Raw genomic sequence first — 25,984 nt, 5'->3', positions numbered from 1 at the left:
AACCAGTGTATAACATGAAAAAATATGTGGTATAATATTTAATGTATGTCAAAAAGAAAAAATTAAAGTGAGATTAATTGCAGTATGTAGAAGCATCACCGTCATTATACATACTTCACAGTCAGAGATTGTATAGTCAAAATTCTGTCAGTCAAATGTCAAAGGTCAGATAGAAATCAAATGTCAGATGTCAATTAAATTTACAGCTATAGACGGATGTGTTAATTGAGGATGTTATAGCTAAGGTATTATAGTTAGGATATCATTACATTTTGTGCATAGCCAGTAAATGCATAACCTGGTAAAATAAAAGTAAACTAGAGATACTTATCTTATCCTGTTCATCCTGTTCATGAGGAAGGACTAAAGTGATCCTTGAATTAACTCCAGACAATCCTGTTCTTGTGTTAGTTTCAGAGCATGTACGTACACTACCTAGTTGTACAGAGACTCTATATCTGTTCTTCATCCCAGCCTGAATATGGATATTTTTATTCATGCTTAGGACTGCATCCGGCTCTATGGCCATTCCGTCCCTCTACCTTAGGGGACCTACGTTGAGGACGACTTATTTTAAGTAAGGGGGTTTGTGGTGTCCCTGTACAGGACCTTGTCCTGTCCCTGTCTAAAGTCCCCTCAGCTAGAGTCCCTTCATTTCCACAGGGCTCTCCTGCAGGGCTTGCCCCTTGGTAGCCTCACATAAATTTGTTACTGTATATTATTTAATGTATATACCTGTAATCTAAATGTAAAGAACCTTCCTAGGTCATGTGATATGTTATAATGGTTGTACAGATATTTAGGACCTTGCTGGGTCATGTGATAATGTCATGTGATGTACCCAGAGTTCTCTGGGTTCAGGACTTACAGGCTTTGCAGCCAATACGATTAGTCCAATCCCCTGGTATATAAGGGGCTGCATTCACTAAATTCGCTCTCTTGAGCTCTTGTTCCTGCACTCTCTTCTCTCTTATCTCCTGGATCCAAAGCAAGCACAATCAGCATATCTCCATTCATCTCAACTAGGCCAAAGCCTAAAGGACCATATTCCAGGAGGGATATGCTAAATGGAAAAGAATTTAGGAAAACAACAAGAATGGTTCGAACTCCGGCAACTGAAATTCAATGTGGACAAGTGCAAGATAATGCACCTGGGGCGTAAAAAACCTCGGGCAGAATATAGAATATTTGATACAGTCCTGATCTCAGTATCTGAGGAGAGGGATTTAGGAGAAATTATTTCAGAAGACTCAAAGGTAGGAAGACAATGTAATAGAGCAGCAGGAAATACTATCAGAATGCTTGGATGTATAGGGAGAGGTATAAGCAGCAGAAAGAGAGAAGTGCTCATGGATGTATAGGGAGAGGTATAAGCAGTAGAAAGAGAGAAGTGCTCATGGATGTATAGGGAGAGGTATAAGCAGTAGAAAGAGAGAAGTGCTCATGGGTGTATAGGGAGAGGTATAAGCAGTAGAAAGAGAGAAGTGCTCATGGATGTATAGGGAGAGGTATAAGCAGCAGAAAGAGAGAAGTGCTCATGGATGTATAAAGAGAGGTATAAGCAGTAGAAAGAGAGAAGTGCTCATGCCACTGTACAGAACACTGCTGAGACCTCACTTGGAGTATTGTGCGCAGTACTGGAGGCCGTATCTCCAGAAGGATATAGATACTCTAGAGAGAGTTCAGATAAGATACTAAACTAGTACATGGATTGCAGGACAAAACTTACCATGAATGGTTAAAGAACCTTAACATGTATAGAAGAAAGAAGAGACAGAGGGGATATGATAGAGACTTTTATATACATAAAGGTAATCAACACAGTAAAGGAGGAGAGGAGATTTATATAGGAGAAAAACTACCACAAGAGGACATAGTTTTAAATTAGAGGGGAAAGGTTTCTGCAGTAATATCAGGAAGTATTACTTTACTGAGAGAGTAGTGGGTGCATGGAATAGCCTTCCTGCAGAAGTGGTCGCTGCAAATACAGTGAAGGAGTTTAAACATGCATGGGATAAGTATAAGGCTATCCTTCAGATAAGATAGGGCCAGGAACTATTCATAGTATTCAGATTATTGGGCAGACTAGATGGGCCAAATGGTTCTTATCTGCCGACACATTCTATGTTTCTATGACCAGCAGCCACTAAAACCGTGAGTTATAAAGCTCAACCTACAAACCCTGTGTGACAACTATTCCACTCAAATCTTTTCATTAGCAGCACAGTGGCCTGCTTAAAGCTAAAAACTACAAGTCCCAGCAAAGCCTGTGAGGAACCTGCATCCCAGTTACCTCAAGAGAAACTGTATAATTGTAAAGACTGTTGCATAAAAGTTCAAGTAAAAGTTTCCAGTTCTCATAAATTCTGCTGTGGACATTCCGTTTATTATCCCTGCCGATTGTGGGCCAGTTGGCGGCAGGACCTCTAATACTAAGCAAACCTCACCCTGGCATCATGACAAGTAAGGGTTAATACCACCAGACCCTGTAATATCATTGCAACACCCCAGACACCACACTTGCTTCAGAGGAGGCTGCAGCGTCAGACCTTCTAATGGCCCGGGTGTCATCCGAGCCGGTCACAGACTGCCCTCCCAACACAGGGGCGGGTACAGCCGAGGCACCCAAGCCTGGCCAGGCTCCTCCAGCCACCAGAGGGCGGCTCCAGCTCCCCACCGGCCCCTCAGCACCACCGCAGCCACGGGATCAGCAGACGGCCTCCCAGACCTCCCTACCCCTGACCTGCTGGCGCGGCCAGCAGAGGGGGCTGGGGAAGCCCCAGAAGAACTCACCCACTGACGCCGGGAGTGTAGGTAGGAATCAGGCGATAAGGCGCTCTGGCATGCGAGTGCGCCGGCCGCTGGTTAGAAGTCTGGGCTCCCCCACTGGGAGCGCATCAGGAGGGAAAAGAAAGGACAGCTGCTCCTCCACCGGGGACCCCGTTGGAGGGCCTCTTAATTCACCCTCTACAGCAGGGCTTCAATGGACGCCATAAGGTAGGAGCTCTTCAAATTCTTCTCTGACTATGCGCCGACTGTGCCCCCTACTTTTGCCCCCAGCTTTTTAACCCCCCCACTTAACCCCTCCCTGCTACGTGACTATCTCCACTTTAACCTCCCTTTAACTCCTTCCTGCTACATGAATAACACCACACCTTAACCCCTGCCATACCTGCATAATCACCTGTCATGCGCCCCTCCAGTCCTATACTATATATGGCTGACGTCTAAAGGTACCTCTAACTGCTCCCTGGTGGTCCAGTGGGGTGGATCGACCCCCCACAGCGTGATCGTGGGGAGGGGGGGGGGTGTTGTCATCCACTGTGGAGGCAGCCGGAGGGCTTACCTCAATTCCTGTGCCTTCTGCAGCTCTGACAATGATAAATCCTGGCATGACTAGGCTTTATTAATCGAGCGCAGAGCATACAGATCAATGTGGTTCTATGGAACCACATTGATCTGTGTGAGGAATCTAATGATTCCCAAGTTCCATATAAAAAATATATAAACATACAAAAAGTAAACATATGTGATATCGCCGAGTATGTAAATGTCCATACTATAAAAATATAAGGTTAATTAAACTGCACGGTCAATGGCATACACGTAAAAAAAATTCAAAACTCCAAGATTGCATATTTTTGGTCACTTTGTATACCCTAAAAAGTTTTTTCTAAAAAGTGATCAAAAAGTCCGATCAAACCAATCATGGTACCGATGAAAACTTCAGATCGTGCCGCAAAAAATGAGGCCCATACCAATCCATAAATGAAAAATAAAAAAGTTATAGGGGTCAGTAGATGACAATTTGAAACGTACTAATTTTGGTGCATGTAGTTAGAATTTTTTTAAAGTAGTAAAATAAAGAAAACCTATACAAATTGGGTATCATTGTAACCGTATGAAACTACAGAATAAATATATGGTGTCATTTTTACTGAAAAGTGCACTGCATAGAATCGTTAGCCCCCAAAATTAACAAAATGTTGTTTTTTTTCCCAATCTTGCCTCACAAATATTTTTTCTCTGGGTTCGCCGTAAATTTTGTGGTGAAATGACTGATGTCACTATAAAGTATAATTTGTGGCACAAAAAAGAAGCCCTCACATGAGTCTGTAGATGCAAAATTTAAAGCGTTATGATTTTTAGAAGGTGCAAAAACAGAAAAACCCGTGGTCCTTAAGAGGTTAAAGGGGTTCTCCGCCCCTAGACATCTTATCCCTTATCCAAATGATAAAATGGGATAAGATGTCTGTTCGCTGGGGACCCCCGTGATCTCCCTGCTCTACCTGGCATTCGTTTAGAGTGGCAAATTCAGTGCTGGAGGCTAGTGACGTCACGGCCATGCCCCCTCAATGTAAATCTATGGGAAGGGGCGTGACAGCTGTCACGCACTCTCCCATAGACTTGCATTGAGGGGGCGTAGTCGTGACATCACAAGCGGGGCATGACCGTGATGTCACATGCTTCCGCCCCGCATTGCTAGTCATCCAGCACAAAGCAAAGTTCGCTCCGTGCATCGGATGTCTGGGGTGCCGCAGCTGAGATCGCGGGGAAAGCCAGTAACGGGACCCCTGCAATCAGACATCTTATCCCCTATCCTTTGGATAGGGGATAGGATGGATAGGGGATAGAACCCCCTTTAAGGGTAAGTCCATACTACATTCCTGCCCTTATAAGCCGTATCGGTCAGCATCCCACAGAAATCGGGATGCCAGTGTATACTGTTAACGGGAGCAGCGGACCCAATGATTTCTCTGGCCGTATACGCTATTTTAAAAGCAGTTTTTGAGTCCTTAAAATAGCGCTTAGGTCCTGAACAAAGTCACTAGGGGGGAGATTCATCAGAACCTGTCCAGAGGTGCCCAGGTGCCAATAGCAACCAATCAGATCGCTTCTTTCATTTTTCAGATGCCTTTTTAAAATGAAAGAAGCGATCTGATTGGTTGCTATGGGCAACTGGACAACTTTTCTTCTGGACAGGTTTTGATAAATCTCCCCCCTAGGTGACTCCGCTCACCCATAGAAGTGAACAGGGTCTGCTGCCCCCATTAACAGTGTACATCAGAGTCTTGTTTTCGGCAGGGGAAGGAACGCAGTGTGATCGTACCCTTACAAATGAAACAGGGTGGGATTTATCAAAACCTGAGTAGAGGAAGATTGGTGCAGTTGCCAATAGCAACCAATCAGATCGCTTTTTTCATTTTTAAAAAGGTCCTCTGGAAAATGAGGCAGTCTGATTGGTTGCTATGGGCAACTGCACCGCTCTTTCTCAGCACAGGTTTTAAAAAAAAATCTCCCCCACAAATCCTATTGTGACTCCTCCTCATTACTAGATGAGAAGTAATGGTGAAGGTCCAGCTGAGTGTAATAAGGCATCAGGTGGGGCGGTGTTGGTGTGATGGGGGAGGGTATAAAGCTCAGCTCCCTCCACCCTCTCCTCATGTGACTTGTCCTGTAGTCAGGATGGAGCTGTGGATCAGGTGGAGTTGTCTCTTAGTGGTTCTGCTCTATGGATCAGGCTTTAGCAGTGCCTTGGGTAGACACCGGCGCCAGTCCAACACTTGGAGAAGTAACCAGCCTGAATGGGGATCTCCTAGAAGACTTGGACAATCTGCCTCTGGATTAGGTTCTTCTAGATCAAACCCTTGGTCTCAGACTGGTTCAGTCTCTGGTGTTGGGTCTGTGAGAGGCTTTCTGCCGGTGTCTGGATGGGGCCCTGGGTTTGGTAGAGGAGACGATCAGTCCCGACAGCTTCCCCCACAATCCTCCTCCTCCCCTATCAGTGTGCAGTGTAATGAGGACCGCATGGTGGTGACTGTGAAGAGAGACTTCTATGGGAATGGGAAGCTGGTGAAGCCCTCAGACCTGTCCTTGGGTTCCTGCCCCCCTGGAGCTCAGACTACAGATCCTGTTGTGGTTTTCCAAAATGACCTTCAAGACTGTGGGAACATCTTAGAGGTGAGTGATCGCTGGAGAATATCAGATTTCTTCTGTTACTAATGTTCTCTCTAGTATGGTGCGTATGACTGGACCTGAGAAGTGTCTCAGTACAGAACTGCTCTTATATAAGGTATTTTCTAATGACTTGCAGAGTTGTTTGGGTTGCAGTAAGGTCTCCTACCAAAACAATGAGAAATGTCACATCTGCTTTCATGCACATATTCTAGTTTGTTACAATCAGTTTAAGGTTCCATTCCAGAGAACAGGCCGGTCATATATATGGGGTCTTAACATGTATGTAGGATCTTCTACTGCATTTTAGATGTCTTAGTCAGTGTATAACCCATATACCTAATCTTGTCTTCTCTCCAAGATGACTCCAGACTTGCTGATCTACAACTCTGCCCTACGCTACACCCCCACCACCTCCAGCAATGTGCCCATCATCAGGTCCAACTCTGCTGTGGTTCCCATTCAGTGCTTCTACCCAAGGTGAGTCTATATTGGGGCAGGTGGTTTGGTAGTGGAGAGGCCATAAATATTGGGGATTTTATAGGAACTCATGAGATTAAAGGGTACATGCTTTATGTGGCCTGTGGGCAGCATGCAACTGGTGCAGGGTCCTAGTAAATTAAAGGGGAACTGCAGTACAGAACATCTTATCCCATATCTGCAGGACAAGAGATACGTGTCTAATTGAAAGGGTTCCAACTACTCGGACTTCCTGTAATCTCCTGCCCGATCTCTCCTCATGCAGGGATCAATTTGCCTCCTCCATTTATCTTTATGGGAGATCCAGACACCAATACTGTATCTCCAGCACTCCCATAGAGATGCATGGAGGGGGAGTCAATCATGGCCGCTCCAAGCAAGAGAAGAGCCAGTGTTCAGAACACCGGGGTGCTGGGCAGGAGATTGCACATGTCCTAGTGGTTGGCCTGGGGATAGCTGATAAGATTATGTACTGGAGTTCACCCTTCAATTCTGAAAAGCACTTATGATTGAATCTGTGTTTTAGGATCCAGCTCCCCTGCACTCTTCATGCTGCATGTGATCAAGGATTAGGAAAGCCCCACTCTTGTACTCAGTTTGTATTACAGTGGTATTACAACTTGGCTTTATTTGCTTTAGTAGAGCTGCAATACTACTAATGTAGGACTGGAAAAGCACAGCGCCAACCGTGACCTCAGGTTGTGGCATTTTAGTTTGGATCTACTGATGTAATACCACCCACTAACTGAGGACCGGTGTGGTGCTGTCCTTTTCCAATCCTGGATAATGCCTTTACATGAGATGGTATATAGAAATAGAAATGCCTCCCTACTGTTTTACCAGAGAATCATGAAACCTACCAGACATCCAAAAAGCACTAGGTTGGCATTCCAGGTTTGCAGTGCCACAATGGTTGGCTGGAAAGCAAATACCACAAAATCTAGAAGTTTTTACTTGTGACAAGTCCTTAGTAGTCCACTGAATGACCACACATGGCACGTTCTCGCTACCTTCGTCCATCCCCTTAAAGTCTTTCTTGTCTAGACACGGTAATGTGAGCAGTAACGCCATCAAGCCAACATGGATTCCGTTCAGCACCACGGTGACCTTAGAAGAGCGGCTGGCCTTCTCCTTGCGTCTCATGACTGGTAAAGTTTTCCTCATCTAGAGTGGTTCAAAGTCTCTTGGCTTATACTAATACTCCAGTATCTTCTCTACAGCGGACTGGAGCGCTCCCAGTCCATCCCTGGTCTTCCAGCTTGGTGACATGTTCTACATAGAAGCCTCTCTGGAGACCCAGAACCATGCCCCAATGATCCTGTTTGTGGACAGTTGTGTGGCCACCATTACGCCAGATGTGGCCTCCACTCCTCGCTATGAGATCATCTCTAACCATGGGTGAGTTACTACCATCAATACTGTACAGGTCTTCAGTCTATTGTCTACAACTATTCTCTACCAAGTATAGTAATGAATATTCCCAAATTTGTGACATCATACACGGTCATGCCCATTATAACCTGCGATCCCGCTTTTCAGGGAGTTTTGTCACAAAGGTACAGGTGTGTATCCAAAAGAGCCCCCACCATATCCCAGAGTATTTCTCCCAGCTTATTTGTGGAGAGTACCTCCGTTCATCAATCCACCTGGCTCCGTCACTCCGGCTCTTCTAGATGTGTTCACACAGTGTGCATATGCTGTAAATTTATGAATAATTCACTCTGTGGTGTCCACTAGAGATGAGCGAATTTAGAGTAAATTTGATTTGTGACGAACTTCTCGGCTCGGCAGTTGAGGACTTATCCTGCATAAATGAGTGCATCTTTCAGGTGGGCTGGAAAAGGTGGATACAGTCCTAGGAAAGAGTCTCCTAGGACTGTATCCACCTTTTCCAGCCCACGGGAGCACCTGAAAGCTGAACTAATTCATGCAGGATAAGTCCTCAACTGCCGAGCCGAGAAGTTCGTCACAAATCAAATTTACTCTAAATTCGCTCATCTCTAGTGTCCACCTCTACAGGAGAGGCCCACACCATTAGACAGTATATTAATTGCAACACCTAATGTTTATGTCTTTACGTGTGTGGTGTGCCAGGTACAGTATGTGGCGTGTACCATTACCCCCCTTAACGTACGGACTCGGAAACACCTGTCGGATATCAAGCACTTTAATACTAGACGTATATCAATGGTATCGCAAGATTGTGCGGAAGCACACTATGGTAACACCTCCTCCCTTATACTACAGGGGCTCGAACGGGTTATACCACCCGTAAGAGGGGGTGATGCCAGGCAGAAACTTTTGGATCTTGAGACTCGCCAGCTGGGTCCCTAAGGGTCTTAATAAGAGATTGGATACCATCTTACATTATTGAACATAACCAGTTTATTAGGTACTTCTTTGCCTAGATGGTACCAACCTGCTTATTACCCCAATATACATTTTGCTAAATTCATTCATTTGAGTGATTCCTTAACCTGACGTTGTTGTTTTGACTACATTTTTGCCCCTAGCCTAAAGTCTACCTGCGTGTTATACGCCGATAAGCCGCTGCAGTTAAATGATTTAAAGCGGGCGCTTTAAATTAATGAACTGCAGCGGCTTTGCAGGTGCAGAGACCTGCCAGCTTCTCTGCCCCTGCTTGTCCAGGGGTCTGCTGGCCCTTCTCTCCCCCTGGCTATAGGTGCTGCTGCCCCATTGCTGGCGCCGCTAGCCAGGGGGAGAGAAGGGGCAGCGGCACCCATTGCCGGCCCCATGCTATGCGCTGCGAGATGCAATGACGTCACTCGTCATTGCGCCGCACCATGCAGTGCATAGTAACGATGCAGGGGACGCACACCGAAGGCCTGAAGCAGCGCTGACCAGGCCCCGGCAACAGGTAATTATACAACCGGGGATTGGGGGGCAGCGGCGCCGGCACCGATAGTCGGGAGAGAACGGGCAGCGGTAGAGATGCGGCAGCAGGGCTCTAGACCCCAGGAAAGGCAGGGGGAGAAGGGGGCAGTGACGGCCTCTCTCCCCCTTCCTTTCCTGGGGGCTTCTGTGGGGTCCGAAACAGTATCGGGGTATACGCTTGCACACACCCTCATTTTACCAAGGATATTTGGGTAAACTTTTTTTACCCAAATATCCTTGGTAAAATGAGGGTGCGTGGTATACCCCGATAAATACGGTATATTCATATTTTCATCCCCATATGTGGAGATAGAATAGGATGAAACTTATTCTTTTAACATAATTTTGTTGCAGAGTTTGTGTAATATGTGATTATTTATCTTCCAAACTGATTGCAACTTTTTTTATATCATGTTTTACTGTAGCACACAACTTCCTATAATTTTTTACATTTGTTCATATGGATCACGTATTTTTGTGGTATGCATATGTTTTATTAATGCTACCTTCATTTGCTGGGTCTGAACACGGCATCATCTTGACGTGTCCACCTGTGCAAATGAAGTCGGCTGACGATACCTGGTCTCCTCCCACTTCATTCTGTTGGGAGGTACCTGGTACGGTCTGCCCTATAAGACAGGTTTTGCTGTATACACCTTGTATGACTAAGGCTCATCCTTGAGCCGAAACGAGTCACCTGTGCCTGCTGCATCCATATATCCTGGCTTTTAATCAATAAAGTGAATTCATTGGACCATACTGCGCTGGACATTCCACTTCCACTTCCCATTGTCTACAACTAATCTGTTCTACAGGTGCTTGGTGGATGGGACGGAAGAAGATTCCTCTTCAGTCTTTGTTTCTCCAAGACCCCAAGCAGACAAGCTTCGCTTCATGGTGGATGCCTTCAGGTTCACCAACAATGCTGTCTCTCTGGTAAGGTCCATCTTATGATCTGTACTTCAGTGCTCTTTATATAGTTTCTATTCTTTTTAGGATGACATCAAACACCTATTGTCCAACATCTAACCAAAAGTGCCTGTACTTGGTTAGGATCAGATGATGAATCTGTTTTACCAGACCTGTAGTAAGACTTTTGCACAACAAGAGCTCATAGTAAGATAGTGTGGGTTCTAGATAATGACTAGTCTTGGTGGTTCTAGATCTATATCACCTGTTCCCTGAGAGCTGCTGCCATCAACCAGACCCCTGACCCAGTGAACAAGGCCTGCTCCTACAACAAGGCATCCAGCAGGTAAGATCCTAGAAAACTGGGTGAGTATCCAGGTCAAATGATAACATGACCTTAGATGGTGTATAACAATGGTGTTGGACGATGCAATGGTGATCTCAATGTCTTCTAGTTGGTCACCTGTGGAAGGACCAAGTGGGATCTGTCAGTGCTGCACCACCGGGACCTGTGCTAATGCTGGGGGCCAGAGATCAGCATGGGGCTCACCCCTTGGGAGGCAAAGAAGACCCTGGAAGAGAGATGTTGGTGAGTGAGAGGAAGATTTATCAAAACCTGTACAGAGTGGAGCAGTTGTCCATGGCAACAAATCAAATTGCTGCTTTAGAGACCTATGAAAGAAGCGGTCTGGTTGAGATGGGCAACTGCTCCACTCTTCCTCTACACAGGTTTTGATCTCCCCCTATTGTCCTAGAGAATCCTCTATGCATTGGACTGTACATTAGTTCAAGCTAGTTTTCTCATTTGTTAGGACCAATATCCTTGTGTGGTGACCCAAGTTGTGGTGTAGGGAGATGGGGCAGATGGTATTAACCCCAGGGACAAGATGTTAACTATTAATGTTTGTGATGCCAGAGTGGTTTTTGGGGATCAGTAACTGCCCAGATGATATCCCAGTTAGGCAGGGCAAGAGTCCACGTTATAGTTTAACGGAGGCTTTACTGAGGTCAGACAGTCGTTAGTCTTTACAGCTAGGCGAGAGTCAGCCAGGAACACGGAAAAGGACCTGCAGCTTGCTTGGGGTTGCAATACTTTTGGATCAGACTTCTATGCAGCCGCTCAGACCTATGACTGACTTGACTGGTAACATGAATTGGTTGTAGATAGACAGTAGACATGGATGGCTGGACTGACTGACATATGCAGGCTTGAGGCCTCCAGGTGTACTGGATGCTGGCTCTGAGGTGTATGTGCTTTGCTGTCACCAGTAGAAAGGGCTAAAAAGAAATTGCAATGGCTCCCCTTTTATAAAGGGGCTGAGTAAGAAGCCCATAGGTCAAGCTTCAGGTCATATGTCTAACTGGTGCTCTCTGGGTAACATAATAGATCAGGTGAACATAACATGTGATACCTCAAAGTCCTTTTATACACATAGTACTGTACTTGGGGAATCACTGCAGGAGAGCCCCCTAGGACAATGGGGGACTCAACCTGGCATGGCCTAAGTACTGTGCAGGGGTATATCCTGTACTGGGACATAACATTTGTGCCTCTCCAGGTGTTATACTTCAGCTCAGGATTGTTGGGCATAAGACCTGGCATATGTTATCTAACTTTGTCTTAGTTGGTGTTACTGTAAATAATCTAATACTGCTTCTTCTGACAGGTTCTCATATGGAGGAACATGGCCTGGCCACACTGGGTCCTCTTCTTCTAGTGACCGGAGCTGAGCCTAACCAGATGTCCCGAGCAGGAACCGCCCAAGCTTCCAGGATGAGTGCAGGACATGGACCTCTACAGCTGTGGGTGCTGGTGGCCGTGGGATCTGTCACTTCAGTGGTTGTTGCTGTGGCTCTTACTGTGGCTGTGAAATGTCTTCTGAAAAGATTTTCTGCTAAAGAATCTGTGTAGAAATAAAACATTTTGATAAATCATTGTGTTTGGTGTTTGCTATGGGTGACACATGACTGGTTTGGTAGGGTCAGTCTTCATACAGGATGACTGTCGTCTGGTCTGAGGCGGTGGAGATCTGGGCACCATGCGGGTTCTTGGGATGTACATATGCTGTAAATCACCTATAGACTTCTATACTGGAGTCATGGGGGGAGATATATCAGAACCGGTCTAGAGGAAAAGTTGCAGAGTTGCCCATAGCAACAAGATATAATTCATTTTTCAAAGGCCTTTTCAAAAAGGAAAGCGATCTGACTGGTTGCCAACAACTTTTTCTCTGGACATGATTTGATAAATCTCCCCCCTCAGTGTTTGGTAGGGAAGATACTTAAAGGGGTATTCCAGGATTTTTTTTTTTTTTTTTTGTGTTACAGGGTCTGTAAAGTTAGTGTAGTTCATAATATAGTGTCTGTAACGTTGTGACGGTTTTATCAATTCTTCTGTGATTTTTTTTCACCCCACTATTTACAGCATACAAAATGATTTTTCCCAGCTTGCAATGCAGAGACCTGACTCACTAACAGCTGTAGGCACCCTGATTGAAAACCACAGGTTTCAATGTGTGGCAGGGAGGAAAATGAAATTTATAGTTCCCCTGTATTGAACCCCTTTAATGACCACCTCCCACTTGCCTCAGACTTTTCCCAAATTTTCTTCCAGGGTAAACGCAGAGGGAGGCCAAATCGCAAGGGAAATCGCCCTTGTGATCTGCGGCGATACTGGGCTGATCGGGTCTCTGGGACCTGACCGCCCGGTAATTTTGCAAGATCCCAGCTGTCACAGACATGCATTGCTGTAATGGGACCCTGTATACTACAACTCCCAGCATGCCCAGACAGCCCTTGGTGTCTGGGCATGCTGGGAGTTGTAGTTTTGCATCATCTGAAGGTCCACAGTTTGGAGACCACTGTGCCCTTCCAGATGTTGCAAAACTACACATCCTCAGCATGCCCTTACTGTCCAAGCATACTGGGAGTTGTAGTTCTGTAACATCGGGCCCTTCAGTTTTGCAACAGCTGGAGCCCCTCCTGTGAATATACAGGGTACATTCACATGGGCAGGGGGCTTACACTGAGTATAAGGCTGCAAGTTTGCAATGCAGCAAATTTTGCACGGCAGCTCAAACTTGCAGCAGGAAACTCGCTGTAATCCCCTGCCTGTGTGACTGTACCATAAAAACACTACACGAACACAAAATAGTAAAAAACACTACATATACACAGCCCCCCTGCCCAATAAAAATGAAAAACGTCTGGTACGCCACTGTTTCCAAAATGGAGCCTCCAGGTGTTGCAAAACAACTCCCAGTATTGCTGGACAGCTGTTGACTGTCCAAGCATGCTGGGAGTTTTGTAACAGCTGGACGTACCCTGTTTGGGAATCACTGGTGTAGAATACCCCTTTGTCCACCCCTATGCAAATCCCGAATTCAGGCCTCAAATGCGCATGGCGCTCTCACTTCGGAGCCCTGTCGTATTTCAGGGCAACAGTTTAGGGTCACATATGGGGTATCGCCGTACTCGGGAGAAATTGCCTAACAAATTTTGGGGGCTTTTTCTCCTTTCACCCCTTATGAAAAGGTGAAGTTGGGGTCTTCACCAGCATGTTAGTGTAAAAAAAATTTTTACACTAACATGCTGGTGTTGCCCTATATTTTTCATTTTGACAAGAGGTAAAAGGGAAAAAAAGCCCCCCAAAATTCATATGTGGGAGCAAAGTGCTCTGGGGGCACACAAGGCCCAGAAGGGAGAGTGCACCATGTACATTTGAGGTGATTTGCACAGGGGTGGCTGATTGTTACAGCGGTTTTGACAAACGCAAAAAAAAAAAAACACATGTGACCCCATTTCAGAAACTACACCCCTCATGGAATGTAATGAGGGTTGCAGTGAGAATTTACACCCCACTGGTGTCTGACAGATCTTTGGAACAGTGGGCTGTGCAAATTAAACATTTTGTACAGCCCACTGTTCCAAAGATCTGACAGACACCAGTGGGGGGGTAAATGCTCACTGTACCACTTGTTACATTCCTCAAGGGGTCTAGTTTCCAAAATGGTATGCCATGTGGGGGTTATTTTGCTGTCCTGGCACCATAGGGGCTTCCTAAATGCGACATGCCCCCCGAGCAAAATTTGCTCTCAAAAAGCCAAATATGACTCCTTCTCTTCTGAGCATTGTAGTTCGCCCGTAGTGCACTTCAGGTCCACTTATGGGGTACCTTCATACTCAGAAGAGATGGGGTTACAAATTTTGGGTGGTATTTTTTGCTATTAACCCTTGCAAAAATGTGAAATTTGGGGGGAAAACACACATTTTAGTGAAAATATATTTTTTTTTTACACATGCAAAAGTCGTGAAACCCCTGTGGGGTAGTAAGGCTCACTTTATTCCTTGTTACGTTCCTCAAGGGGTCTAGTTTCCAAAATGGTATGGCATGTGTTTTTTTTTTTTGCTGTTCTGGCACCATAGGGGCTTCCTAAATGCAACATGCCCCCCAAAAACCATTTCAGAAAAACGTACTCTCCAATCCCCTTGTCGCTCCTTCCATTCTGAGCCCTCTACTGCGCCCGCCGAACACTTTATATAGACATATGAGGTATGTGCTTACTCGAGAAAAATTGGGTTACATATGCAAGTATACATTTTCTCCTTTTACCCTTGTAAAAATTCAAAAATTCGGTCTACAAGAACATGCAAGTGTAAAAAATGAAGATTGTAAATTTTCTCCTTCACTTTGCTGCTATTCCTGTGAAACACCTAAAGGGTTAAACGGCTGACCGAATATAATTTTGAATACCTTGGGGGGTGTAGTTTTTATAATGGGGTCATTTGTGGGGTATATCTAAGACGAAGACCTTTCAAATCCACTTCAAACCTGAACTGGTCCCTGAAAAATAGTGAGTTTGGAAATTTTGTGAAAAATTTGAAAATTGCTGCTGAACTTTGAAGCCCTCTGGTATCTTCCAAAAGTAAAAACAAGTCAATTTTATGATGCAAACATAAAGTAGACATATTGTATTTGTGAATAAAAAAAGAAAATATTTTGAATATCCATTTTCCTTACAAGCAGAGAGCTTCAAAGTTAGAAAAATGCCAAATTTTAAAATTTTTCATAAAATTTTGGGATGCAAGTTACCATAAAATTTTACCACTAAGTTAAAGTAGAATATGTCCTGAAAAAACAATCTCTGAATCAGAATGATAACTAAAAGCATTCCAGAGTTATTAATGTTTAAAGTGACAGTGGCCAGATGTTCAAAAAATGGCCGGGTCCTAAGGTGTAAAATGGCTGGGTCCTTAAGAGGTTAAAAATGTTGTCTTTTGACCCCTACAACTTTTTATTTTTCCACGTACAGGGCATTATGAGGGCTCCTTTTTTGCGCCATGATCTGAAGTTTTTATCGGTACAATTTTTGTTTTGATCTGACTTTTTGACACGTACGCCATTGACCATACGGTTTAATTAATTATATGTTTTTATAGTTCGGACATTTACGCACGCGGTGATACCACATTTTTTTAATTTTATTTACACTGTTTTATTTTTTTATGGGAAAATGACCTTTTTTTTTTACTTTTTTTTTTTGCAGTGTTATAGCTCCCATAGGGACCTATAACACTGCACAGACTGATCTCTTATACTGATCATTGTTATCCCATAGGGACCTATAACACTGCACACACTGATCTTTTACATTGATCATTGTTATCCCATAGGGACCTATAACACTGCACACACTGATCTCTTATACTGATCATTATTATCCCATAGGGACCTATAACACTGCACACACTGATCTCTCATCCTGATCACTGGCGCGTATTAACACGCCTGTGATCAGTGTTATCGGCGCTTGACTGCTCCTGCCAGGATCTCAGGCACAGAGCAGTCATTCGTCAATCGGACACCGAGGAGGCAGGTAAGGGCCCTCCCGGTGTCCTGTAAGGTGTTCGGGACGCCGGGATACTTTCACTTCAGAAGCAGCAGTCAGCTTTGATCACCGCGTCTGAAGGGTTAATACAGGGCATCACCGCTATCGGTGATGTCCTGTATTAGCCGCGGGTCCCGGCCGTTGATAGCCGCCGGGACCGACCCGATATGACGCGGGGACACCGCGTGACCCCGCGGCATATCACAGGAGCCGGCAGAGGACGTAAATATACGTCTTTCGTCATTATGGAGTTAAAGGGGGTACTACCGTGGAAAACTTTTTTTTTTTTTTTTTAATCAACCGGTGCCAGAAAGTTAAACAGATTTGTAAATCACTTCTATTAAAAAATCTTAATCCTTACAGTACTTTTTAGGGGCTGTACACTAAAGAGAAATCCCCAAAAAAAGAAATGCATTTCCTGTGATGTCCTGACCACAGTGCTCTCTGCTGACCTCTGCTGTTCATTTTAGGAACTGTCCAGAGAAGCATATGTTTGCTATGGGGATTTTCTCCAGTTCCTAAAATGCACAGCAGTGGTCAGCAGAGAGCACTGTGGTCAGGACATCACAGGAAATGCATTTCTTTTTTTTTCATTTTTTTTCTCTTTAGTATACAGCCCCTAAAAAGTACTGGAAGGATTAAGATTTTTTTAAATAGAAGTGATTTACAAATCTGTAACTTTCTGGCACCAGTTGATTTAAAAAAAAAGTTTTCCACGGTAGTACCCCTTTAAACGTAGGGAGACATGACTTAGCTGACCATGACAGATCTTCTTACCTCAGTCTGACGAGTTAGGGTCAAAACACATTGAAGGAGATTTATCAAGCTCCGTAGTAGATATTTACCATATTTTTCGCCGTAGAAGATGCACTTTTTCTTCCCCAAAACTGGGGGGGGGGGGAGTTGGTGCATCTTATACGGCAAATACACATTAAAGCCCTGTCATATCGCGGTGGTCCCTGCGGCCATCAACGGCCGGGACTCCACGTCAACCTCCAAGACAGCCCCCTCACAAGAAGTACGCTATACTCCCTCTGTCTGTATTCCTTCCAGATGTCGAGCCTTTCTGCCCCTAGGAAAAGGAAGTCAAAGTCTAAACACAGACTCTGCGTCTCCTGTGAACAACCGTTGCCTGAGGATCAGAGGGGTGATCTGTGTAGTACCTGCAAGCATCATCTGAGGAAGAAGCCCGCTGGACACAAGTCTCTATGCGTGAGTTGCTTTCAACCTTTACCCCCTAATGCCAGTTCTACTGTGTGTAAGAAGTGTTCTGAGCCTCAGGAGACTGCCGACTTCCTTCAGGAGGCGAAGGGATTTTTCTCTTGGTTCAAGGAGAGTTTCGGCTCCACCTCTGAGCAGGCCGCTAAGAAATGTAAGCTAAAAGAGAAGAGGCAGTCAGTTGTTAAATCCCCTTCACCGCCTATCACTACTGACACCTCCAGTGTTTCAGAGTCGGATTCAGAGGAAGTCGTTTCTGAAGACTACTATCTCTTCAGGAAAGAGTTTGCTGATAAACTAGTGATTGCAGTGAAGGACATTGTTGAGTCATCTAAGGAGAAGGTGGCAGCTCAGGATAAGAATAGTCTTCATTATTTTCCAAAGAAGGTGTCCAATGTGTTTGCAGCCCATCCGGTGTTAAAGACGGTGATGGAGAAGGAGTGGAAGAAGCCGGAGCACAGGTTAGAATTGGGGTCCAGGTTTCGTTCAGTTTACAAGCTGGATCCAAATGATTCAGAGAAGTGGGAGAACCCAGCCAAGGTAGACACACCAGTGGCTAAGCTATCTTAGGCTGGGTCCACACTACGTTTTGTTCCATACGGGAGCGCATACGGCAGGAGGGAGCTAAAAGCTCGCGCTCCCGTATGTAACCGTATGCGCTCCCGTATGTCATTCATTTCAATGAGCCGACCGGAGTGAAACGTTCGGTCCGGTCGGCTCATTTTTGCGCCGTATGCGCTTTTACAACCGGGCCTAAAACCGTACTTATTCTTATACAGCTGCAATGACTAAAGCGGCCTTATCCGCAGTACCAGTTGCTCGGGCTTTAAGAGTCTGGCTCAGTCAGTTGAGCAGGGACATAGAAGAAGGTGTTCCCAGAAGGGAGCTGCTGGAGGAGGTCGCCACCCTGAAGGTAGCAGCGGAATTTTCCTGCGATTTCCCGCTAGATATAACCAGAGTCTGCGCTAAGAATCTTGCAGTTTTAAATTCTACCAGAAGAATTGTTTATCTGAAGCCTTGGCCGGGCGAGACCTCTTCAAAGATTAATTTTTGTGCCCTTCCCTTCGAGCCGGGGTTCCTGATAGGCTCCCAGTTAGAGGATATTTTAACTCCAGGCAAGGAGACGAAGGAGTTAAAATTTCCTTTCTCAGAAAAGAAGTCCTTTCGTCCCTTCAGGGTCAGGAGGTCTGTTTACAAAAGAAGATCCTTTCAGGACAGAAGATCCACTCGTCGCTTCCAGAACAGCAACAAAAGAGGGAAGCAGACGCAGTCCAAACAACCCAGGTCAGAGTTCTGACACCAGGCTCCGGGATACCGTAGGAGGCAGGCTGTTGAGACATCAAGCAGCCTGGCAGAAGATTACAACAGACAGCTGGGTCTTATTTCAATAGGTTACAGCCTAAATTTCCTGGAGTGTCCTCCAGAAAAGTTTCTCTTGAACAAGAGCGATGGGGTCATGCAGTCTCTCCTACAGGATTTCTTGATGAAGGATGCCCTGGAGCCAGTTCCGGTGAACCAACTAGGCCAGGGGGTGTACTCCCCGATCTTTACTGTCACAAAGCCAGGTGGCAGATGGAGGCTCATAATCTACTTGCGATACCTAAATCGATTTTTAAAAAGAGAAAAGTTCCGCATGGACAACATAAAATCCGCCACCACTTTACTCCAGAAGGACGACTGGATGATTACCTTAGATCTCATGGACGCCTATTTACATGTCCCGATAAACCTCGAGTCAAGAAAATACCTCAGACTCGAAGTCGTCCATCAGGGAGAGGTGAAACATTTTCAATTCCGCGCTTTACCCTTCGGCCTGTCTTCATCCCCAAGAGTGTTCACGAAGGTAGCAGTAGTCATTGTAGCAGCCCTGAGACTACAGGGAGTCCAGATCGTGCCTTATTTAGACGATTGGCTGCTCGTTGCAATGTCTCAAGATCTTCTGCTACATCATCTACAGATGACTCTGAATCTCCTCCAAGAATGCGGTTTTCTTCTCAACAAAGAAAAATCAGACCTCGTGCCTGCAAGACGGAAGAAATTCCTAGGTCTGATTTTGGATTCGTCGGCCGAGAGAGTCCTCCTGCCAGTGGACAAACAGACGAAGATTATACAGTCTGTCACAGATCTGATTCAGAAGCCGGTGATGCAGATAAGAACAGCTATGAAAGTTCTAGGACTAATGACTGCTGCCATAGAGGCAGTACCATGGGCCAAGGCCCACATCAGAGAACTCCAGACAGAGATCTTGCAGGAATGGGATCGTCATCCAGAAAACCTTTCAGCCCCGCTGTGTTTCTCACCTCACACACGATCAACTCTTCACTGGTGGTTAGACAAGGATAATTTATCACGAGGCAACTGCTTCAGACTACAAGATCAGTCTATAATTACAACAGACGCCTCAAAGTTCGGCTGGGGAGCGCATTACAACGGTCAGTGGATCCAAAAATCCTGGTCTCCAAGAGAAAGACTGTTCTCCTCAAACCTGAGGGAGCTAAGAGCAATAAGATTAGCAGTGATGCATTTTACTCCCCTTGTCAAGGACACTCCAGTGCTGGTCCAGTCGGACAACTCAGTCTCAGTACATTACTTGTGGAAACAAGGTGGAACAAGGTCTCAGGCTCTGCAGAACGAATGCAGCATGCTCATGAACTGGGCCGAACACCATCTTGCCTCGCTCTCGGCGATCCACATAAAAGGGGAGCTGAACTATCAGGCGGATTTCCTGACCAGGTACACCTTGAACCTCAACGAGTGGGAGCTGAACCCGAAGTACTTCTCCCAAATCATTCTGAGATGGGGATGTCCCCAATGGGACCTCATGGCTACCCGACAGAACAGGAAGTTGATGAAGTTCTGTTCCTTGTACAAGATAGATCAACCAGATCATCTGGATGCTCTGACCATGAGCTGGAGGGGGCTTCATGTATATTTGTTTCCTCCAATCCCTCTCATGAGCCGTGTCTTGAACAAAATCATCCTGGACAGACCGACAGTACTGCTTATAGCCCCATTCTGGCCTCGCAGGGATTGGTTCCCGCTTCTGCTCCGACTGTCAGAGGGCAATTTCTGGAAGTTCCCTCTACACGAAGATCTACTTCTCCAGAGAGGTTTTTTCCATCAACAGCTAGAGCGCTTACATCTGACTGTGTGGAGTTTGAAAGGAGAAAGTTTAGAGACAGCGGCCTGTCTGAAGAAGTCATAGACACTCTTCTATCAGCTCGCAAGCCATCTACTAACCAGCTATACTCCAGAGTATGGAGAAGATTTTTATCATGGAAGGCTGAGAAAGGGGACCCAGAGATCTCGCTTCCATTGGTGCTGCAATTCTTGCAAGACGGCTATTTGAAAAGTTTGAAGCCCAATACACTCAGAGTTCATGTAACAGCTATTAACTCTTTTACAGATGGTCGATTTGCCAACCAACCCTTGATCTCCAGATTCTTTAAAGCTCCAAAGAACCTTAGACCGACTGTCAAGACTCCAGTTGCCGCTTGGGACTTGCCACTAGTCCTGAAGAGTCTCACAGGGGCACCCTTCGAACCGATCGCTGAAGCGGATATCAAGTGGGTCTCTTGCAAAGCCTTGTTCTTGGTGGCAGTCACGTCTGCTAAACGTCTTGGAGAATTACAGGCTCTGTCTTCCAAGTCTCCCTACATCAAGTTCACACAGAGTGGAGTTCTGCTCAGGACTGTTCCCTCCTTTGTTCCCAAGGTCGCTTCAGAAGTCAACGTCAACAGAGAAGTTTTTTTGCCAAATTTTTGTCCCCCTGAAGATGAAGATAATCTTCAATCTCTAGATGTGAAGAACACTCTGTTAAACTATCTTTCCAGAGTAGAAGGGTTCCGTAGGGACGAAAATTTATTTGTACAGTTTGGAGGACCAAGAAAGGGGTGTAAAGCGGCAAAGGATACACTGGCAAGATGGATAAAATCCACAATCATAGAAGCTTACAGGTTGGAGAATTTGGAGCCGCCTTTTCCTTTTAAAGCCCATTCAACTCGTGCTACGGCGACTTCGTGGGCTGAGAGAGCGCAAGTGCCGCTGAATGACATCTGCAACGCTGCTTCGTGGTCAACTTCATCCACATTTATCAAGCATTATCGGCTCGACATCCAGGCACAGAGTCCAGCCTTCAGTTCGGGGGTTTTGTCTGCTGCATTACAAGATTGAACCCCCCCTTTTTGTTGTTGTTAGCTGCTAGCGAGCATCCCTTCTGTGCTGCCGAATGTCGTAGAAGAAAGTGAAAATTGTATACTTACCGTAATTTTGCTTTCTTCAAGACAGAAGGCAGCACATATAACCCTCCCAATAAATTTATTTTGTGCAATCAGAAAAGAGTCTAGTCATTTACACAATTGCATGCAGTTGTGTTGGCTACTTATGAGGTATGTCTGTTGCCAGTTGGTTAATCTTCGTTTGAGTTTTTTTGTAGGTGGGCGGTCCTACTGGGAATAAAAGAAGCCGGGAATATCCCTTCTGTGCTGCCTTCTGTCCTGAAGAAAGCAAAATTACGGTAAGTATACAATTTTTACTATATACACCGCAGGAGAAATGCTTGCACAGGCTTCCAGTATCCGTATACACTGCTATATACTACTATATACACCGCAGGAGAAATGCTAGCACAGGCTTCCAGTATCCGTATACACTGCTATATACTACTATATACACCGCAGGAGAAATGCTAGCACAGGCTTCCAGTATCCGTATAAACTGCTATATATTACTATATACACTGCAGGAGAAATGCTAGCACAGGCTTCCAGTATCTGTATACACTGCTATATACTACTATATACACCGCAGGAGAAATGCTAGCACAGGCTTCCAGTATCCGTATACACTGCTATATACTACTATATACACCGCAGGAGAAATGCTAGCACAGGCTTCTAGTATCCGTATACACTGCTATATACTACTATATACACCGCAGGAGAAATGCTAGCACAGGCTTCCAGTATCCGTATACACTGCTATATACTACTATATACACCGCAGGAGAAATGCTAGCACAGGCTTCTAGTATCCGTATACACTGCTATATACTACTTTATACACCACAGGAGAAATGCTAGCACAGGCTTCCAGTATCCGTATACGCTGCTATATACTACTATATACACCGCAGAAGAAATGCTAGCACAGGCTTCCAGTATCCGGATACACTGCTATATACTACTATATACACCGCAGGAGAAATGCTAGCACAGGCTTCCAGTATCTGTATACACTGCTATATACTACTATATACACCGCAGGAGAAATGCTAGCACAGGCTTCCAGTATCCGGATACACTGCTATATACTACTATATACACCGCAGGAGAAATGCTAGCACAGGCTTCCAGTATCCGTATACACTGAGATATACTATTATATACACCGCAGGAGAAATGCTAGCACAGGCTTCCAGTATCCGTATACACTGAGATATACTATTATATACACCGCAGGAGAAATGCTAGCACAGGCTTCCAGTATCCGTATACACTGCTATATACTACTATATACACCGCGGGAGAAATGCTAGCACAGGCTTCCAGTATCCGTATAAACTGCTATATACTACTATATACACTGCAGGAGAAATGCTAGCACAGGCTTCCAGTATCTGTATACACTGCTATATACTACTATATACACCGCAGGAGAAATGCTAGCACAGGCTTCCAGTATCCGTATACACTGCTATATACTACTATATACACCGCAGGAGAAATGCTAGCACAGGCTTCCAGTATCCGTATACGCTGCTATATACTACTATATACACCGCAGAAGAAATGCTAGCACAGGCTTCCAGTATCCGGATACACTGCTATATACTACTATATACACCGCAGGAGAAATGCTAGCACAGGCTTCCAGTATCCGTATACACTGAGATATACTATTATATACACCGCAGGAGAAATGCTAGCACAGGCTTCCAGTATCCGGATACACTGCTATATACTACTATATACACCGCAGGAGAAATGCTAGCACAGGCTTCCAGTATCCGTATACACTGCTATATACTACTATATACACCGCAGGAGAAATGCTAGCACAGGCTTCCAGTATCCGTAGTTTCAGGTGCTGCAGAATAGGCAAAACAAAAATTGGAACCGGACCCTCAGTTTACGCAGAAGATTTTGTTCAGTGAGGAAACTTTTATGTGAATGGTGAAGTTACCAAACAAAACCAGCGCTATTGGTCTGACACTAACCCACATTGGATAGATCCCTCCGAGACTGTTGGAACACAAAAATTGATGGTATGGTGGGGTATATGGGGTACAAAGATAGTGGGGCCATTCTTCATCAATGGAAACCTCAAGGCCACTGAAAATGCAAAATTTCTACATGATGATGTGTTTCCCTCTTTATGCACTGAAGCTGCATGTTCCCTGAGTTTTCCAGCAAGATGGTGACCACCACATTATGGGTGTCAGGTCGGAGCATTCCTAGATGAACAGTTTCCTGAAAAATGGATTGGCCGTCGTAGGCCAGTTGAATGGCCCCCAAGGTCTCCCGATCTGACCCCCTTAGACTTTTATCTTTGGGGTCATCTGAAGGCAATTGTCTATGCTGTGAAGATACGAGATGTGCAGCACCTGAAACTACAGATACTGGAAGCCTGTGCTAGCATTTCTCCTGCGGTGTATATAGTAGTATATAGCAGTGTATACGGATACTGGAAGCCTGTGCAAGCATTTCTCCTGCGGTGTATATAGTAGTATATAGCAGTGTATAGGGATCCTGGAAGCCTGTGCTAGCATTTCTCCTGTGGTGTATATAGTAGTATACAGCAGTGTATACGGATACTGGAAGCCTGTGCAAGCATTTCTCCTGCGGTGTATATAGTAGTATATAGCAGTGTATAGGGATCCTGGAAGCCTGTGCTAGCATTTCTCCTGTGGTGTATATAGTAGTATATAGCAGTGTATACGGATACTGGAAGCCTGTGCTAGCATTTCTCCTGCAGTATATAGCAGTGTATACAGATACTGGAAGCCTGTGCTAGCATTTCTCCTGTGGTGTATATAGTAGTATATAGCAGTGTATACGGATACTGGAGGCCTGTGCTAGCATTTCTCCTGCGGTGTATATAGTAGTATATAGCAGTGTATACGGATACTGGAAACCTGTGCTAGCATTTCTCCTGCGGTGTATATAGTAGTATATAGCAGTGTATACGGATACTGGAAGCCTGTGTTAGCATTTCTCCTGCGGTGTATATAGAAGTATATAGCAGTGTATACAGATACTGGAAGCCTGTGCTAGCATTTCTCCTGTGGTGTATATAGTAGTATATAGCAGTGTATACGGATACTGGAAACCTGTGCTAGCATTTCTCCTGCGGTGTATATAGTAGTATATAGCAGTGTATACGGATACTGGAAGCCTGTGCTAGCATTTCTCCTGCGGTGTATATAGTAGTATATAGCAGTGTATACGGATACTGGAAGCCTGTGCTAGCATTTCTCCTGCGTGTATATAGTAGTATATAGCAGTATATAGAGAAGAGGGTTGCATTGACAATCCAACACAATGGGCAGCACATTGAACACATTTTATAAGTGGTCAGAAACCTGTAAATAACTCATGAAAGAATAAAGTTACGTTAAAACCAAGCAAATCATTGTTTTTCTTGTGAAATTCCCAATAAGTTTGATGTGTCACATGACCCTCTTTCTATCGAAAAAAACTAAAGTTGGATTCAAAATGGCCGACTTCAAAATGGCCGCCATGGTCACCACCCATCTTGAAAAGTTTCCCCCCTCACATATACTGATGTGCCACAAACAGGAAGTTAATATCCCCAACCATTCCCATTTTATTAAGGTGTATCCATATAAACTATCTTTACAGCCCCTGTAGCATAGTCAAATAAAAAATAATTCCTGGAATATCCCTTTAACATCCACTTTAACTGTTCTTCTGCATCATGAAACAAAGCTACTACATTAATGTTAGTTAAAGAAAAAATTATATAACTACCGTATTTATGGGCGTATAACACGCACTTTTTAGGCAAAAATTTTTTGCCTACAGTCTATGTGCGTGTTATACGCCGATACACCCCCAGGAAAGGCAGGGGGAGAGAGGCTGTCGCTGCCCGCTTCTCTCCCTCTGGCTTTCCTGGGGTCTAGAGCCCTGCTGCCGGCCCTTCTCTCCCCCTAGTTATCGGCGCCGCTGCCCGTTCTGTCCCCCCTGACTATCGGTGCCGGCGCCCCACTGCCGGCGCCGATAGCCAGGGGGGGGAGAAGCGGCGCCGACAGCCAGGGGGAGAGAAGGGGCAGCGGCACCCATTGCCTGCACCGCTGCCCCGTTGCCTCCCTTCATCCCAGGTGGCATAATTACCTGGGTCGGGTCCGCGCTGCTGCAGGCCTCCGGCGTGCGTCCCCTGCGTCGTTGCTATGCACGAAGCAACGACGCAGGGGACGCGCGCCGGAGGCCTGCAGCAGCGCGGACCCGACCCAGGTAATTATGCCACTGGGGATGGGGGGAGGCAACGGGGCAGCGGCGCCGGCAATGGGTGCCGCTGCCCCTTTCTCTCCCCCTGGCTGTCAGCGCCGCTTCTCTCCCCCTGGCTATCGGCGCCGGCAATGGGGCGCCGGCACCGATAGTCAGGGGGACAGAACGGGC

At 45.5% G+C, this 25,984-nt stretch overlaps 1 protein-coding gene across 1 annotated transcript; it reads left to right on the top strand.

Moving 5' to 3' along the window:
• The first annotated feature begins 5,323 nt into the window (after positions 1–5,323).
• Positions 5,324–12,151, top strand: LOC130367267 (zona pellucida sperm-binding protein 3-like). The gene is made up of 8 exons (XM_056569671.1): positions 5,324–5,961; positions 6,317–6,435; positions 7,480–7,583; positions 7,656–7,833; positions 10,146–10,266; positions 10,494–10,585; positions 10,695–10,828; positions 11,907–12,151. Exons 1-8 carry the CDS (start codon positions 5,347–5,349, stop codon positions 12,149–12,151), a joined length of 1,608 nt encoding a protein of 535 aa, XP_056425646.1. The 5' UTR covers positions 5,324–5,346.
• Positions 12,152–25,984: the final 13,833 nt, after the last annotated feature.

Source organism: Hyla sarda, chromosome 4 (genome assembly GCF_029499605.1).
Source record: "Hyla sarda isolate aHylSar1 chromosome 4, aHylSar1.hap1, whole genome shotgun sequence".
NCBI classification, from domain to species: Eukaryota; Metazoa; Chordata; class Amphibia; order Anura; family Hylidae; genus Hyla; species Hyla sarda.
The sequence above is the reverse complement of the archived record's forward strand: the minus strand, read 5'-3'. Positions and strand labels throughout refer to the sequence as shown.

Coding starts and splice junctions, on each gene's coding strand:
- LOC130367267 (XM_056569671.1), top strand. CDS start 5,347: ATGGTGAAGGTCCAGCTGAGTGTAATAAGGCATCAGGTGGGGCGGTGT. Junction 5,962..6,316: donor ACTGTGGGAACATCTTAGAG/GTGAGTGATCGC, acceptor CTTCTCTCCAAG/ATGACTCCAGACTTGCTGAT. Junction 7,834..10,145: donor GAGATCATCTCTAACCATGG/GTGAGTTACTAC, acceptor TCTGTTCTACAG/GTGCTTGGTGGATGGGACGG.